Source organism: Macrobrachium rosenbergii, chromosome 1, assembly GCF_040412425.1.
Source record: "Macrobrachium rosenbergii isolate ZJJX-2024 chromosome 1, ASM4041242v1, whole genome shotgun sequence".
NCBI lineage: Eukaryota > Metazoa > Arthropoda > Malacostraca > Decapoda > Palaemonidae > Macrobrachium > Macrobrachium rosenbergii.
The window spans coordinates 44,214,358-44,233,679 of record NC_089741.1 but is presented as its reverse complement, the minus strand read 5'-3'; the positions used below and the strand labels follow the sequence as shown (position 1 = coordinate 44,233,679).

Below are 19,322 nucleotides of genomic sequence, written 5' to 3'. Positions count from 1 at the left end.
TGCTTTTCCATCTTTTGAGCTGCTTTAACTTTGCCATACTCCAGTTTTTACCCTTTGATTAAAAAAAGCCTTTGGGTCTACCGTGCTAAAGTGTAGAGTCCTCATTAACTGATTTTATTCAAATAATTTTATATTACTAATAAGTTTGTTACATTTTAAAGGCATTACTACTTTTATTTTAACTGAACACTTCTATGGATTAAATAAATAGCTCAGCAGTCTGTCATTATTATATGTAAAACTAAAGAACTCAATTTCATATATTAAAGGTTCTAGGGAAATTTAAGTACCTTAAGTACTATACAGCATTTATGTCCCTTAAGCATCATCCTTGGCTTTACCACACAAAGTTCCTTTTTGCAAAGGAAGGTCATTTTAGAATCTCGCCACGACCACAGAATTTTGTTTTTTGAAAGACGAATAAATTGTTATTTTATATTTCATGCATCATGTACATAAGTGAGAAAATCTTTTACACAATTTCTGGTCCACTAATACAAACACACAATAGAAAATAAGCTTGATGCCTAGAAATAAAACGAAAAAAAGCATGTACAGTAATGTACATAGATTCATAATGAAATCCTATTACAGTATTGTGCTAAATCAACAAGTATATACTTTGCATAGATCATACACAATCATACTGAACTCCTTTTATGGTCCCATCTGCCAATCTGAATTTAACTTTGGGGCATGTGTTGTCAAATTTAAATGGGTTTTGTCTCCAGAACTTACAGAACTTTGGAGTTGCATCCTTACACAAAACCAACTGCCCTTGTCAAATTAATGACCTGTTTTACCATCTGACGAAGAGGTTTAGTTAGATAACTACAACTTACTCCGTATAAAAACGCTAACCCACTTGGCTGAAAGCACCATTAGACTGCTAATAAAAGTGGAAGTGTCCCTGCTGTGGTAATCACTTGCAATTTGAAGTAACATTTAAGAAGAATTGTGCTCTTTTCTACCTGTACAGATGGGGGCAAATCTGAAGTCAAATTGCCATCAAACACTGCTCTTCATCACAGAACGGTAGTTTAAGGCTGTGGTCAGTTGAAGATATCCCTAAGAACATCAAAACTGCAACCTACATGTGAATGATGTAACAAAGTTATTCTTTTTTATCAGTGCTACTTATAAAAAGTCCTATTTGTATCTATTATGCAGTCTACCATTACAAGTAAAAAGCAATTATGAAAATTTGTCCATGCAAAATATTCCTCATCTGGAATGTTTCCCTTCAAATTCCGACCAAATATAACTTACAAAATCACTTTAACAAAAACAATAGATTTTGGAGTCATGGACTCAAAATTATAAATGTACATACAGAACTAATATTAAATAGTATACTATACTGCATTTAATATACTGTATGTGTTTACCAACCTACACCCAATTATATATACATGCATCATATTTTCATTTCATTGTATGAAACGGCTGAAAAATGAAAAGTCTAAGCAATACTAACAGCGTATCACTTCATCCTACAAAAATTAATAAATAAATAAATATAAATTTATTAAAAAGTTTTTAACTCCTACAAAAAGACTTGCCTATGGACTGTATGTGTGACGATTGATTATCACAGATTTCGTATAAGTACTGTATTTTGCTCAATACAGTTCTTACATTACATAGTAAATTTCTTTTTACAACCCCTAAATACAAGAAAACAAAATCTTAACTACTGTAAAATGCTCATTATACAGTTTATGCAAAAACGATTTACCTATCCTACGTGAAAAAAATAGACTACTGTACAGTATCTGAAAAGGCCTGCAAAAGAAATCCACTCAAGACAGTAACAAAAACAGGTGCTTGTGATGAAAAGTGCTAAGTAATGGAATGCAACTACAGTATATCCCTCTGAAACCACCCAGTGTATTGCTATAGATTATATATACCATTTTGTGTCACACCCTAACATATAAATTGAGTTTAGCAAGAAGGTATTAGAGACAAGGTTTTAACAAATGGTTGGTTTTAAAACAAGTTTTCTAATGCAATGACAATTTGATTTGATGAAAGTATTCAGTGACGGTAACAGCTGTAACTTATCTCCGTAATTATATTAGAAGTAAAACTCTCTAAGCATTAATATTACAATGTTCTATTGACTTACCTAATGGACGCATTAAAATTCTAAAGGCACTAAATCAACTACCTGCCTAAAAATTTCAAAGCTGCCAAAATTAAAGAGAAAGGAATTAAGTCATTTTGCCAACTAAACTGCCTATTTCTAGGAGGTAATCTTCTAGGCCTAAGTGAATACAAATATGCATGCAGTATTTAAGAAAGTTCTTCTTCATGCATTACATATTCAAAACACCAAACGTCTTACTCTCACTGCAGAGACGCAAAGTTCCAGCACACATTTATATGCTTCAATGTATAGCAGAACAAAACACCCACCTGCAGAGATTAGATCTGAATACTGTACTTCATTGTCTACAAAATTTTCCTGTGCATTCTCATCCTTCCATGAATCAGCCTACTGTAAACGTTACCACTTAAGTACTTTTAAATTACCTGTACATGTTATGGGAACTGCTTAATGTGAAATCCTAGAGGATCAAATCATTCAAATTTACCTACTATTGATTTTAAACTGTCTACATTACTAATGATCGATAGAAAGTTATATTAACACTGCAATGTTAATGGTCTCTATAATAGTAATGCATTTCATTACCTTACTTTTAAAAGGTCCTATATCAGAATAAATATGTAGTGACAACTATGATGTACGTACAACTTGTTTTACAATATAAATGGCAGAACATGCAATGATATATGTAGCCTTAAAACCAGTACATTATAAATGAGGCCAATGCAATGTCAGTCAGCCCATTCTTAATAAATTTGTCCACCAGTGAAAGTAAACGCATACCAACACTGAAAGAATTAAAAGCTCAAGTTCATACTAGATGTTCTGCAAAATAAAAAAAAAAGACAATTGACACTTACACTTTGGAAATTTAAAAGCAAGAACACAGAACTACAGTTTCCAAATGATTTACAATTCCAAACACCACCAACAGTTATATGGGTCTGGAAACCTATTTAACACTTTCTATCTAACAGTGCTGAAATAAACCATAAACCACATTTGCAGTCTTACTCTAAAGAAAGTTGTTTACAGAAGTGGAAGCATTATCCAGATTTTCAAACTAAATTCACATGCACAAAATTAAAAATATTTTTTGAAGATTGTCAGATATTTAAGCATTACGGTGCATTATTCACAATTAATATCAGAATGAGCAACTATGAAATGGTAACAACAATCCCTAAACTGTATTAAAGTCATTTAAATCACCTTAATTTCAAATAAAAATCTTTTAAAACTTTGAACATGAAGTTTCAGCTCTATATATTTCTTTTAAATCTAATATAATTTCAGCTCCATATTCAACAACCTTAACAAATGTTAAACTATGGCAGTAATCGATTGTCCACTTTCATCAGTGTAATAAGGTGACTGGATTTGGGAAATTTACAAACTACTTTAAAGTAGGGAATTATTCCTTAATATATGGTCAAATACAATAGCACTTTTTTCTCCACACAAGGGAAAAATATGTTAAACTTAATATCAGTTTCTAATACTTCAATCCAAAAGATTACTGTAAGTGTTACCACCTTCGAGATTTCTCTTCAACAGAATCTAACTAAACAACAGGTTTGACTATTAAAAGCCAATTAAAAAAGGCAAGTTAAAATATGTTAAGAAACATGTTAGAAATACCAGAAACTATTTTTCTAGAAATTGAAAATACTGATATCACATTAATGTGAATAGAATCTATGGTTTTAAAAGCTACTTAGGAAGACTTGTCACTCTCTTCTTCTGAGTCATCTTCATCGTGATGATGAGTTACTCTCTTTGGGGTTTCTGCCCTTGCATGAGGCACCAATGACTGAGTTCTCTCTAGAACCTGGAAATCCAAGCAAGAGTTAGCCTTAAAATAGTGATTATATGGCAAGATTATAATATATTGGCTATCTGATAAAAACAGGTAAGTGATAAACTTAAGAGAAAAATGCACCCACTACAAAATTCAGTTAAAAATATTCCTAAGTGACATACAAGAGAAAAAGAACACAATATCCAAATGACAGCTATTGTTCGAGCATTAAAATTCTTAAATGGTACGTTACGCGCTCGTCTTGTTCATGAAAAATACAGTACAGTACTGTATATACACATTGAAATCGACACAAAAAACTGAAATTTGGTAAATTTAGGCAAGGGTCAGTCTGCTCTGGAGGGTAAGTAGAGACTTGGAAACACCAAACCAAGGACAAAAAATAGGTCAAAAATGCAGTTTTCAGAGTATAGGTCAATTTTTATCGAGCAAAAAAAAATATTAATGGGGGGAGACTTTTTAAAAGCAAGACAATTAGACTACAATGTATTACAAGGTAAAATTTGTCCCATTATCTTATTCCAAAACATCTGATATAGTACTGCAATGGCTTTCATAACCTTATCGGTTCCTTCACTTTGGATATACCAAACTTGTTCTAGAATTTAAAATCAACAAAGCAAAACTAAGTGGATCTAATGGGATTTACCATTTTGGCTATATTTTCCTTCTATGAATGGATGCATATAATGTCACTGTATTGATTTTTTAAACATTTACTGGCTGTGAGCAAATACATAGTTCACTTTTCAGGGCTTTAAACATTAGCAATGATAATTATACATTATTTTTGTATTCACATTTCTAAAATAACTGAAAGCTTACTGTGTTTTAAATAAAATTACATAAGGGGTAATAATAATTGTATACACATACAAAGATTCACATGGAAATCTTAAACTGGGGACAATTAGTGTAAAGGAGAGGGAGGGATACATACTCTAACCTTAGGCCTCTTCGACTGTAGATTCTCTAAAGTATCTCCTTGAACACTGGAAGCTCGGGAACGTGTGGAAATAGGACCATCGCCAACCTGGAAGCGTTGCTCATGTGCCACAGTAGACTCATGAGGCATCTGATGGGTAGAAAATACTTTAGTTTCCATTTCAAAGTACTGTTATACTAGAAATATATTCATCTGAAATCAACATACAGTTCTAACTATACCTAGATTTCAGAGACACGCAGATTTGGTACAGTACTGTCACTGAAACATCTACCAAACTTAACTCTAATTCTATTCTGTTAACAGTAACCATAACTAATGGAAACTTCTCTCTTTAACCAATGAAGTAATCATTTCTAGATAATAATAATGCTTTACCAACTAGAAATACCAAGTGAATAATCTTTTACCTGTTACAAAATACACAGAAACATTGTGCCTTATTTTAAACAGTATTTCATGTAAAAATTTAATCGTACAGTACTTTTAAATATAATAATAATTAAAGAAAATCACTCCTTATTTTAAACAGTATTTCATATAAGAATTTAATTGTACATTACTTTTGAATTGAAGAAAATCACCGTAGAGTAGGGAATGTGAAAATTTTATGGACAATTGTTACTAAATTTGGGTACTGTATTTGATTATTGACTGTTTAGTACCTGGGAGTTAGGTGAAAGGGCTTTTGGCAAGAGTGCCAAGAAAATCAATTACCAAGGCAAACAGTACTAGAGACACACACAGCAAGATCATGAGGGTAATATATCATAAATGATATCTAGAGTGAAAACAGAAGCAGGTATTGAAGAACTCTGAGAAGCTTTAATATTCATCAAGGATTAGCACCGAGTCCTTTACGATAGTTTATCATAGAAATGAAGAAAAAGCGACATAAACGCAGAAACGGAGGCCCTAGGGAGCTATTGCATGCAAATAAATTGCTCTTAACAGCAAATTCAGAGGAATAGGTCTTATGCATGTACAAATTATAGAGATGTGGAATGGAGAAGAGACGGCAGGGGATCAATGTAAGCAAAAGAAGCAATGGAGAAAGTCTGGCCTGGAAAAGGGCCATTTGGGCACTTGGAAGCTGGTATTGACAGGAGAGTAAGATAAAGAACAGCCAGGATGAAGTGGATGGAGACTACTAGACTACTGATGATTTATCCCATTACAGAATGGGGAAAAAATTTATGATTTACAAGTATGGCCTAGACCACTCTACAAGATGTAGGGGCCCTTGTTCAAGAAATTTGAGTGTCTGAAGAGGTTAAACAGAAAGGACATTGATCAACTGGAAGGACCACAAAATCATGGAGAAAAGGTAAAGATGGGAACCTAGACCAGGCAGAAATTTCAAAGTGTGGTAATATACAGAAGAGGAGAGTGGAGAAGCACATTTATCCATGTAAAAAAAATCTGACATACAAAACATTTTTACTTTACTTCTAAATTCAAACAGTACTTACAAGCATAGCTGGGGCACGGAACATGTAACTGAAGGGGTAATAGATTAAATTCAATAATGTAGATGCATACACATCAGCATATCTTGAAACCTGTAAGAAAAATACAATAATTAAGCAAGCATAATAACTACTATACAGAACAGCTTATAACTGCTATGAATAAAGTATGGGTCTGTCTGAATTAAGTTGACCACCTCTTAAGTAAAATATGCTGGTGCATGTCAACTTGCACATTAAGTGTGCACTGTGTTTCTCTGACTGTCAAAAGACTGTCTAAAGGGGAATGGATACAAGATCCCAGAATTTTAAAGCAAGTAATTCTGGTTCCTAGAGTATAGTAGGCCACTGTATGACTCAATACTGAACGGAGCAGCACACTATACACAGCTGCTTTTATTATTTCTGTTTCTCATTGCTACATAACCAATTTCTGTTGTCTCATAAGGTTGCTTTGTAATTAACTAACTTATTAATGATACCCTAATTCTATAAACATACATACATACATGTATGTATGAGAATGGGAAGATGATGGCTACCTATGTTTTTCAAGGTGTTACATGGTTTAGCACCTGAATTCTGTTACACAGAATACTGCCATTTAGCATATTTAACTCAATGTCATATCCATCACATTTCAACATGCATGTTAGTATATCTCACCTGTGTAGAAAAGTGAGTTTGTCTTGATCCTGATCTGAATACTGAACCAAGCATGCCATAGCTCAAATCCATCTCATGAGTAACTTCCTTTATAGCACTTCTGACTTTGCTCAAGTCTGGTCTTTCATTGGTACTTGAGTCTAGGTTCCTGAAAACAAATTGCCATTAATGTATACTAGCTTCAGAATTATGATAAACATTTGTCTGATTTCAGTCTACAGCAATGCTGTATTTGTTTGATATTAAAATTTAATCAATTTGCCAAATTTTTAAAAGATTAATATACTATCAACAACATTTAACTAGAAATTACAGACCTAACCAGTATATGAGTTGAAATACTGTATAAATATAATGTTACCAATCTTATGCATATGCTTTCATTATTTTCCTACATGGAAAACTAGCATTACTGTATTACTATATTCAAACTAACTTGTATAGATCTCCCAGCATGACATCTAAAGTCTGTAGTTTGGTGAACAAGGAACACTTCTCGGTCCATACGTGAAGTTCTTGAACCAATTCTGGTACTACTAGGAAAGTACGCCACCCTCTGATCTTCTTGCTCTTTAAAATGTCACCAAAAATGTGATCTCCAACATATAAGACATCCTTTCCCTTGGCACCCATCAGTTCAGTAAAGACATCACAACTTCCTAAGATAAAATACAACAAATGAACAAAAAACATAGTACTGCACACGAAAAATCAACAGTCGATAGCACTTTTCATTCTGTTACCAGTAACTTAAACATTACTTATACCATAACTGCATTAGACAACAATTATTTCATGGCAATTCATGCTTTGCATGGAAAGTAAATTAGCATGCTTGTACAGTGGTACAGTACCTCCAGAATAGACTTGTCCTTTCCTGAGCTTTCCTGTGTGAGTGCCAAGCTTGAGGGCGCCGGTGTCACAGTCAACTTGTCTCATGATAGTTCCATCACTAAAGTACACTGGCTTACAGGCATCTACACCAATGAAGTCAAAGTAGGTTTTCCAGTCTCTCACTTCTCCATTCTGCGGAAAAGAAAAGTTTAAATCAAATGATACTGCAGCTACATTGCTAAAAACAAGCACATCATAGACCTTACTTATACACAGTTAAAATTATTTATAAAAAGCAGTTATTAAGATACTAATAACTGAATAGCTATAAACACGAAGTAAAAATTATAACAAAAATTTAACAAATGAAGACATAAGCTGCTACACAACCTAAAATTCTTATTTTTAGGATTAAGCTTTAAATTTTTTCTGTATTTGGTAATGAATGTATTCATCATTGGTAATGAATGTATTCATTGTCAACTTCCCAAAATTTTTATGTTAGAATTCCCCTTTATGGGGTTGTATGTTACACTGTCAAATAGTATGGCTGACAAAATCTACATAAAGTTTCCCTGTAAAACCTCAGCAACAACCAGATCAAGAATTTACCTGTTTTCTCTTGTCATGCACATAACGGCATTCTGTTCTGTGAAAGCTTGCTATACTGTACAAGTTCACTTCCTTTTTGGCTAGCTTCCTAATGTATGCTTATTATAAATAATAATAATAAATTTATCCAGTGTCAATTCATATGTCAATCAACTGAAGAGTACCAGGTTAGTCATTCCTGTTGATCATACCTTATCAGGGAAACTAAGTAGGAACTCCATGATGGCATTTGTGTACCAGTATTCAGAGTTTGTGAGGAGGAACACCTTCGCCCCAGAATCCCTCATTCGGTCCAACAACAGAGGCAGGCGCTCGTCTTTGTGGACGTACTTGTCAACCTCTTCGACTGTTTTCTTTTTTAAATCTCCCTGAAAAAAAAAAAAAATTTAATGCACAGTATTATGGACCAGCAATACAAAAGCAAATACACTAAAAACTTAATTCCTGAGTATAAATAAGGGAACAAACAAATGATCATAACTTATAAAACCTTGCGGAAAGTGTAAATACTAGAGCTTGGTGAAAAAATCTTGTCATTAACCTTTGATATTTTTAGGGAATGACAAGATTTCTGGTGTCCTCAATGTATTAGCAACATTAAAGAACTTGATTTGATCAATACTGTGTAATCAGTTTACTTCCTAGTATTCATACCCCTGACAAAGCTTCCCAATCAAACAGTCTAAAATTCAGAACAATTATGGAATGAAAATGAGGAGCAAATTAAAATAAACAAAAAAAAAAACTCGGTTTTGGCAACGAAAACCTTGACACAAAAATAAATTTGTTTACCTTCATGTGAACCCAATCCACAGCTCCTCTGATGTCCTGGAATATGCTCTTGAAGCTCATGTACAGATCCCCTGACTTGATTCCTTCTGGAAGCTTAACATACTGAGGAGAGTTGCTGAAGAAGTCTATGAGGCAGGCAATCATGTAAATCTCCGGCAGGTTGAAGAGGGTGTTCATCACATAGATTCTGGATTCGTCCAGCTGAATGAATTTGTTTGGGTAAAGCTCATAGACTTCAGATCTGCAAAGGAGAGAAATGGTGTGGAATATACAGTACATGATATTAATAGAGAAAATTATGGACTGTAAATTTAGCTACACTATTGCCTGCCAAACAAGACTCATGCAATTCATGATCATGTCTCATGTGCTGAAGAAGGCAGTGCAGTTTATTCTACATATAACTGATAGCTAAAAGAGCCTACTAGTCTCTTCAATATAATCAGAAGATAACGAACGCCGATTTATGTACATTCTGTCGAACATGAAATCAGTGATGCCTAGCAGCGCAGGGTATTCTCTGCTTTTCAGTTAAGGCATTGTCTGCTAAGCAAATTTATCCCTTTTAAAAATTAATACAGGTCATTAATAGATGCTTATACAGAAGTGAAAGCTAATACTTATTTCCATCAAAATTTAATCTACTTCATTATACTAAAATATCTTTTAAATCTTCCTAAAGACACTTGAAAATATGGCTGTAAAATTCTCTTCAGAACACTATCAGTAAGCAGCCACTTCAGCATAAGTTCAAGAACTGGAGAGAGAGAGAGAGAGAGAGAGAGAGAGAGAGAGAGAGAGAGAGAGAGAGAGAGAGAGAGAGAGAGAGAGAGAGAGAGAATGTACTTACGGTTTTAGGAACTTGAACCCGTGAACGCAAACAAGAATATTGCCGAAGCCATCCACTTTGAGCAAGTTTCCGTAGACACGGTCAAACCACAGACCTCTGAGGAGAGAAGCAATACTAATAATTAGACAAACTTTTTTAAGGGTACCTATACTCAGAGATACATGTCAGGGAGAAACAATACTCAAAACCATATTAAAAAAACTCAAGACTATAGCACCGTAAACGTGCTTTATTGTGAATTACAGTGATCATAATACAGAATTAAAACTCATGCTTATAATAGAAACATACGCCAAACACAAATAAAGGCAGTCTAGTCAAAATAAAAACAAAAATCTTATATTATCTTCTGACTTGCCTGAATTTAATAGTTACATTACACACACACACATACATAATATAAATGTGTGTGTGTGTGCGCTGGGGGAGGGGTGGGCGAGCGTGTATTCATACCTACAGAAAAAAAAATGGTTCCAGACACTCACCTTGTGGGGAACGTGGGATCATATTCGAATTCCTTGATTTCTTCGGGATAACCAATCATGATGAGACGCTCTTTCAGCAGGTTGAATCCGAGTGTCTCGTACTGGGGAGATTTGTACTCTGCAACAAAAAGAAAAGTAAATATAATATTTCCCTCACTACGGAAAAAAGAAAAATAAGAAAATGAATATATCTCTCAATAAGGAAGGGAAATTTTAGTAATGTTCTTTGCTTGAAACAAAAAAAATTAATTAATGAATCTCTAAATAGGAAAGGAAAATTTTAGCAACGTTCTTGCCTGAATAGGAAAAACACAAAGATATATATATATATATATATATATATATATATATATATATATATATATAATTAATATATATATATATATATATATATATATATATATATATATATATATATATATATTAATATATATATATATATATATATATATATATATATATATATATATATATATATATATATATATATATATATATATATATATATAGGAAGGAAAATTTTATCAATGTTCTTTTCCTGTCTCGAAACGCACGCTGCGACAAAAATGTATTCATAGCATGTGGTATTTGGCAACAACACAAAAGGAATTCCGCCATAATTACGATAAAAAAAAACACTGTGTGTCAGAACAAAGATATATTTCTCTCTCTCTCTCTCTCTCTTCCACCACAGTTATGACGACTTACTTCCAAAAGAGAAAAAATAATACATTTACAATTAATTTTCTCTTACAAATGAAAAATTATTACATGTCCATTTAATTATTCTTCGAAATGATGAAAATTAATAATTTTGCATCCAGTTACTTGACTAATCTTTAAAGATTATGCTAACATCTACAAATAATCTTTCACTTAAAATCCAACATTACAAGCAAATTCAACTTCAAACAGATTACTAATAAAATCGATATTTATCGTAATGCTTGATCGAGGGCGACCATAACATCCCGAAAATGATGTCTTTGTCCTCTTCTGGACAATGAGAGAGAGAGAGAGAGAGAGAGAGAGAGAGAGAGAGAGAGAGAGAGAGAGAGAGAGAGAGAGAGAGATCGCCAGATACCAGCACTAATTTGACAGCTGCGCCTCTTCAGAAGAGCAATTTAATGACAATGCTTTTGAATGGCGTTCCAAGCCATGAACTCGGGGATGAAATTCGCCTTGTTAAACTTCGCAATTCATCCTTTAAATTCACCCCTCAAAGAACGAACCCCATGATTCCGTCGTCTGCAAAAAGAGGAGGAGGAGGAGGAGGAGGAGGAGGAGGAGGAGGAGGAGGAGGAGGAGGAGGAGGAGGAGGAGGAGGAGGAGGAGGAGGAAGAGGAAGAGGAAGAGGAAGAAGAGGGGGGGGGGTTGAGGGGAGGGGGAGGAGGTGGTGGTGGTCCGAATGAAGGAGGAGGAGGTGGTGGTCCAGAGGAAGAGGAAGGGGAGGAGAAGAGGAGGTGGTCCGAATGAAGAAGAAGAAGGAAGGAGGAGGAGGAGGAGGAGGAGGAGGAGGAGGAGGAGGAGGAGGAGGAGGAGGAGGAGGAGGAGGAGGTCCGAATGTCTCGTCTCGTTTCTGGGTGTACCTTCACTAGCAAAACCGGATAGGACGGGTTAACATGATCCTGCTCACTGTGGAAATTCGTAAACAAAAAAAAAAAAAAAAAAACCTTGACACGTATGGTGAGGTTTGCCTTCAGTGAAGTGCTTACAATACCGTTCGGTATTAAAACAAACTGATTAATTAGGTACAAAATTACACATAAAAACTTAAGAAATATCTATGCTTTTATAAAATCCACAAGCTACGAAAATAACTTAAGAAATAACTATGCTTTTCTATTTTATGTAGCAAGCGAATAACAACGGATATATATATTTAGTTCAACTCACATGACTGTGAATGTTATTTCATAAATGTGTTGACATATGTAGGTATACATTATGTATCCGAATACATACCTGTGGGTCGAGTATACATATATGTAAACATCACGTACATCTACAAACAGCTTACCAAAAGCATTCTGTTGTGTCCTACATTATTTATTTATACAAAAATCTATTTCAATTTTCAGTGGTAAACGAAAACAGTAATTAGAAAAGCAGATGTTTTCGAAGTGACCACATTGCAGGTGTTCACTGTACAATGTTCTTTGTTAAGCTTAGAATGATCTAACATTCATATATTTCTCTCTCTCTCTCTCTCTCTCAATTTACACGTGAAATTACTGGTAATGATGTTGCGTTTCCATTACCGGGCTTAAAATAAGCTAACAGCCCATACACAAATTCATTCTCTCTCTCTCTCTCTCTCTCCATGTGAAAATACTCATGAATATTTTGCGCTTCCATTATCTTGTATTAAATAAGCTACCAAGCCATGCACAAACACAAACACACACACACACACTCTCTTACACACACACACATGCTGTACACTCAAAAAGTAGTTGTTAACTAACGAATTATAAAGTCTAATTAGTACATACACTTTGTAAAGGACAGAATAGTTTACCCAAAGTCTGTGTGCATTTAGAAATAATAATAATAATAATAATAATAATAATAAAATAATAATAATAATAAATACTGTAACTATAAAAGCTAACTCAGTAATGTTACATTCATTTGCACCCGTTATTTCGCCATTCCCACAAGAACTAGAACCATTCAAAGGTTAGTTCCCGGAATTCAGCGTTTCGTGTTCGGCCTAATAATAGCCTTCACTCTGGCGTTGCATTTATTCCCGTACACAGGCAATAATCCCTCTTTTCCTCAGTGACGTCAGTACATCGGTAAGTTATAAACGTTCTTTGATATTAGGTTTTACATGGGTATGTAGTGTTCGTCATTACAAGTGTTTCACAGCTGCATCTCTCTCCCTCTCTCTCTCTCTTTCTCTTACAAATGATGTAGGCCTATGTATGAACGTAAAACTATCGGGATACCTATATATAAGAAAAACTCAGGATACCTAAAACTCTTCTTCCTTCTCTCTCTCTTTCTCTAACACATGCACAAGTGGGATATGCATACTAAAATTAATTCCTATTCCAAAATAATGTAGGTCTATGTATGTACACAACATATACACACACACACACATAAATATAATTATATATATATATATATATATATATATATATATATAGTCCGATATATATACCCGATTCCGACGGACTGCTGATAAACGAAAACCTATCAGGATACCTAGTAACTTCGGACAACCTTTAATCATTCTCTCTCACTCTAAACGAAACTCTCTCAAAACCTTCAAGCATCAACGCTCTCTCATCTCTTAACAAATCTTTCATCTCGCACCGTCCACCGGTGGAATTTTCGTTCCGACAAGGGCCAAGTTACTGCGATTTATCACAAACCCGGTGACATTTCGGCGCGGTGCATAATTTACTCTGGCCTCGGGAAGGGCGGGGGTGGGGAGGAATGCCATTTCGTTCGGACCCCAAAATCTACATTGTATATCTACCGCGACAGATTCGTCCTTGTCACGACCTCGGGAGAACAGATGCGTCGTGACGACCTCGGGAGAATAAATACCCACATGTGTGAAGAAGTTTTATAGGTACGCAACGGAGACGAGAGCAAACGGAAACATGCCTGCCTGTTTAAAAGCTCTGTATTTATAGGCTACATATGTATGTCCCGAACCTTTACGAATATTCGTGTGAAAATGCCTTGGAGATTTCTTCCTTTTCAGTAAAATTACCTAAATAAAGGCTGTACTGCATTGTTTAGTGTTCGTGCCCACAGTAGTTCCAAAGGCAGTTTACATAATCGAATCAACTTTAATCCCAGAGATATCTCAGCTTCTGGCCCCCCGGTGGCAAGATTGAGAACCAACACTCTGTTTACATTTCCCGCGACCGTTATAAACGATCTTTACTCAGAACCCTGGTCCGTTACTTACTTTCGAGAATACACACTCTCTCTCTCTCTCTCTCTCTCTCTCTCTCTCTCTCTCTCTCTCTCTCATTAACGTTTTCTTCCGGTCCGGGCTAGGTACGGTGTTACACCGTTCCAAAGGCTCCCAAAAACAACAGAAGCACCTACAGCCAGTTTTTACCTGCACGAGTGAAAGTTTTCATTATCAATGAGCAGCTCTGGACTTTAGTATCAAACATTCCTCGAACTATCGATTTCATTCACCTTTCTCTGGTGTTTCAGACGGCGAGGCTCTATAAAAATCCACATTAACGTCCTGTTTTTTTTTTTAATCACCATTAACTCCCCCCCCCTTTTTTTAAGTGGCTATACAGCTGGTCTTTAGGTCAGCGAAATTGGGCAGTGTTGGATCTGGCAGTACTTGAATGGGTAGTCACCAAAGTGACGGATGCAGTCAGAACAGAATTCTACTGAACATCCAGTGGACAGGTGGTGGGGCTAGCAAGCTCATCCCATCACTGGTGGCCCCTAACTTATTGAAAAGATGCACTCAGCTTTTGTTTTAAATTTTACTTATAAATACCTGATTCAAACTTGATATATGAGCTATTTACGTATATTTATAACTTTAATTGTAAGTGACAGTAATATTTTCCCTTGACGCAAAAAAAGAAAAATTCAGGTTCAATCTTTTTCCACAAGGGAAGCTGACACTGACAAATTGGCTTATCTCCCTTCGTCTGGTCCTGGAAAAAGTCTCTCTTTCTCTCTCTCTCTCTCTCTCTTTTTCTCATCTATCAGTTGGTGAACGTACCAGTTTTCCAGACATCCGTGACGTCATTTAATTTGTGATGCCTTCAGAACCGGTTTTATATTCCCTGGGAGACCCGCTTCTTAATCTCCTTTTATTTTAAAAATAGCCCACAATCTCAGCTTCTGGATAAGTGATACCAGATCGCACGGTTCACCGAAGTGGAGGGGATAATACTTGACTGGCTGATTTGTACCTCATTCGCGAGGGTTGCAAAAGTATACATAAATATGCATTCACACACACATAAGTGCGTATATAATTATATATACATATATATATATATATATATATATATATATATATATATATATATATATATATATATATATACTGTATATATATATATATATATATATATATATATATATATACATATATATATATATATATAGTATATATATATATATATATATATATATATATATATATATATATATATATATATATATATATCTACTATATTAATTTCTTTTGGCTGTATTTCTGTGTGTGTGTCTCCTCCCTCCCCTCTCCTTCCCCTGTATGTATGTATATATGTATATACATACATAAACACAAACACACACACATATATATATAATTGTATGTATGTATGCAAAAGGCACTGCTGGCTAGCCTTAAAAATTCAATGAGTCTTTAGTAAATTTTCACATCTATAAAATATAAAATTAATTTTTTTTTTTTTTTTTACGTTCTTCGATAGACATTTCCAGGGCTGACTTTTTCAGCTGTATACTATATTTCACTCCACTGTGATTCGAGTTTAGCCTTAAAGAAAGATCATTGTTGCTGAAGCAGTTTCGTTTCTCCCATTCGAAGACGGAAAAGGCTCTGGGGATATTCTTCAAGTCTTCACCAAGAGGATTTCGGAAGACTCAAGCGCCCTACCACTTGAAGACAACGAAGAAAAGTTCTTCCTGCAAAGACTAACCTCTTTCTGGAGCGAGCCAAAGGACAAACGGACAACGACGGTAGGGTGAAGGACGACACCCTCGGGAAGAATGGACGACTGTGCTTTCCCCACCCCCAGCAGGCGGACGAACTCTGCCAGCAGAAGTCAACGACTGGAGAGTTCCCCCCCCCCAACTCGTCAGGTGGAGGAACTCTCACTGGCAAGAGTCAACGGCTGCTCGGAGGCGGGAGGCATAGGAGCTGTTTAGCGGACATACGAACTCTCCTAGGGAGAGTCAGTGCCTGACGAGATCCCCCCATCTCATCAGGCAGAGGAACTTTCCCGGGGAGTCAAAACGGCTGTTCAGTGGACATGCCGTCAGGGTGAGAGTCAGCGGCTGGCAAGTTCCCTGCCACTTCAGCTGACGCACGGGGTCCCCCAATAAGAGGATATTCAAGCAGAGGGTGACCAGAGGGACACCAGAAGGTCTCCAGAAGGCCTCCAGAAGGACGCCAGAAAACCTCCAGAAGGACGCCAGAAGGTCTCCAGAGGGACACCAGAAGGCCTCCAGAGGGACACCAGAAGGTCTCCAGAGGGACACCAGAAGGCCTCCAGAAGGATGCCAGAAGGCCTCCAGAGGGACATCAGAAGGCCTAAAGGACACCAGAAGCTAATTCTGTTTGAATAATCTAGAACACCGGCTCTGCAGAAAGGACACCAGAAGCTAATTCTATTTGAATAATCTAGAACACTGGCTCTGCAGAAAGAAGGAACTCAGTTCCTTCCAGTATGCTATGTCTCTTGATGAAGAATCTTCTAATAGAAGATCTCTGTCAAAGCGGGCAAATAGTCGGATATCTAGAGCTATTCTCGTAGACGTCTTCATTCTGGTAATTCTGCTGGAATAATCTAGAAGACCGGCTCTGCAAAAAGAAGGAATAGTTCCTTCAAGTATGCTGTGTCCCTTGATGAAGAATCTTCTAATAGAAGATCTCTGTCAAAGTGGGCAAATAGTCGGATACCTAGATCTATTCTTGCAGACGTTTTCCTCTGGTAATTCCGCTGGAATACTCTAGAAGACCGGCTCTGTAGAAAGAGGGAACTCAGTTCCTCCAAGTAAGCAACGCCCCTTTATGAAGAATCTTCTAATAGATCTCTGTCAAAGTGGGCAAATAGTCGAATATCTAGATCTATTCTTACAAATGTCTTCCTTCTGGTAATGCTGTGGGAATAATCTAGAGGACCGGCTCTGCAGAAAAAAGGAACTCAGTTCCTTCAAGTATGCTATGTCCCTTGATGAAGAATCTTCATCTAGAAGACCTCTGTCAAATGCGGGCAAATAGTCGGATATCTAGATCTACTCTTGCAGATGTTTTCTTTTGGTAATTCTGCTGGAATAATCTAGAAGACCGGCTCTGCAGAAAGACGGAACTCAGTTCCTCCAAGTATGCTATGCCCCTTGATGAAGAATCTTCTAATAGAAGACCTCTGTCAAAGTGGGCAAATAGTCGGATATCTAGTTCTATTTCTGCAGATGTCTTCCTTCTGGTAATGCTGTGGGAATAATCTAGAAGACCGGCTCTGCAGAAAAAAAAGGAACTCAGTTCCGTCAAGTATGCTACGTCCCTTGATGAGGACTCTTCTAATAGAAGATCTCTGTCAAAGCAGGCAAATAGTCGGATATCTAGATCTATTCTTGCAGATGTCTTCCTTCTGGTAATGCTGTGGGAATAATCTCGAAGGCCGGCTGTGTAGAAAGAAGGAACTCATTTCCTTCAAGTATGCTATGTTCCTTGCTGAAGACTCTTCTAATGGAAAATCTCTGCCAAAGTGAGCAAATAGTCGGATATCTAGATCTATTCTTGCAGATGTCTATGGGTATGGGTATAGGTATGGGTATGGGTACAGTGCAGAATGGCTGTGGGTATGGTACAGATATGGGTATGGGTATGGTGCAGAATGGCTATGGGCATGGTAGGGATATGGGTATGGAAAGGAAGTTGAGAGATTGTACCGACAGTCGATGAAAGGTGAAAGTGAATATTTAACCAGCTAGGTTCACTCGCGAAATGGCAGTCGTGCTAGGTGATCTGAATGCAGAGAAAGATACTAGGGAATTTAAGAGCATCCTAGTAGGTTGTGGAAATGCCATAAAAAGAACTTCACTAAAGGAAATATGTGATTCCAAATGATGAATGTTCATAGGAATATCTGTGAGAGTGAAAATTATGAAGATATATTTGTAAGTGTTAATGCACAGCAGACCTAAGAATCAAGGTATGGATGTTGAATGGTGAGGAGTTATGGTAATATTTCCTTGCTATTTTACTTGAAACCTACCAAAATAAAAAAACACAAAAGGAATTTTAATTGGTGAGTTAAGTTTCAGAATGTGGACGTGGGAATTTGATAAAGAAATAAGACAGCGCGGAGGTTAGCTCATTAGGAGGAACTGGCAGTAGAACAGGTTAATATCTTGGAAAATGAGGTCACTGGGACATCAACATTTCCTGCAAAGTATAAATTCAAAAGAAAGGGCGAAGGAAGAAGTGCATGGGAGGATAGCAAAATAAATAGCTTAGTCATAAGAAACACAAGACTGTTTGAAATGCATTTACAAGACAGGAATGAGAGCACGGTTGCGAATTAGAAGGGCCAGTGAATGTGAAGGGAAGAAAAACAAGAGAAATATGTTCGGAATGAACATAAAGAATTCACGAACAGAGAGGTTGTTCTAGAAAGAGGCAAATGTCGACAGACAGGTTATTGAGCATACTGATATCAGGAAAAGTAAAATATGCAACTTGAGAGATGTCGATTTAAGCAAATACAATCACGTGTTTATATGGGGACTGTTTTGAAGGGTTATGAATCTGAATGGAGGAGGAGAGATAGAGAAGCCAAATCTTATTAAATTGCGCTTCCAATTTATTCTGACAGTGATCCCGAGACCCATTTCTTAAAGAATTTTAATAAACGCCCCCACCTAATCTGTATTTTAAGCTTTGGAAGTCTCTCCATTCCTCTGTATGTTACGAATCCTAACTTACAACTCACTTTTGCGTTTCCAAAAGCCTCGGTTACATATGACCATTATATTGCCACTAACTCCAAC

The 19,322-nt window shown here is 36.1% G+C and overlaps 1 protein-coding gene across 13 annotated transcripts in view; it reads right to left on the bottom strand.

Moving 5' to 3' along the window:
• Positions 1 to 421: 421 nt before the first annotated feature.
• Nt5b (5' nucleotidase B) overlaps positions 422 to 19,322 on the bottom strand; it is a 163,202-nt gene continuing 144,301 nt past the window's right edge. For 8 of the 13 annotated variants that reach the window (XM_067091074.1, XM_067091142.1, XM_067090964.1 and 5 more), the window contains 10 exons: positions 10,593 to 10,710; positions 10,108 to 10,203; positions 9,258 to 9,498; positions 8,657 to 8,833; positions 7,874 to 8,045; positions 7,456 to 7,678; positions 7,020 to 7,167; positions 6,357 to 6,446; positions 4,879 to 5,013; positions 422 to 3,947 (listed from right to left, as the gene is read on the bottom strand). In XM_067091074.1, the coding sequence (XP_066947175.1) occupies positions 3,834 to 3,947; positions 4,879 to 5,013; positions 6,357 to 6,446; positions 7,020 to 7,167; positions 7,456 to 7,678; positions 7,874 to 8,045; positions 8,657 to 8,833; positions 9,258 to 9,498; positions 10,108 to 10,203; positions 10,593 to 10,710 (1,514 nt within the window). In that variant the 3' untranslated portion in view covers positions 422 to 3,833. The remainder of the gene's footprint in view (positions 3,948 to 4,878; positions 5,014 to 6,356; positions 6,447 to 7,019; positions 7,168 to 7,455; positions 7,679 to 7,873; positions 8,046 to 8,656; positions 8,834 to 9,257; positions 9,499 to 10,107; positions 10,204 to 10,592; positions 10,711 to 19,322) is intronic. The other 5 variants (XM_067091232.1, XM_067091318.1, XM_067091015.1 and 2 more) reach the window with 1 other exon arrangement.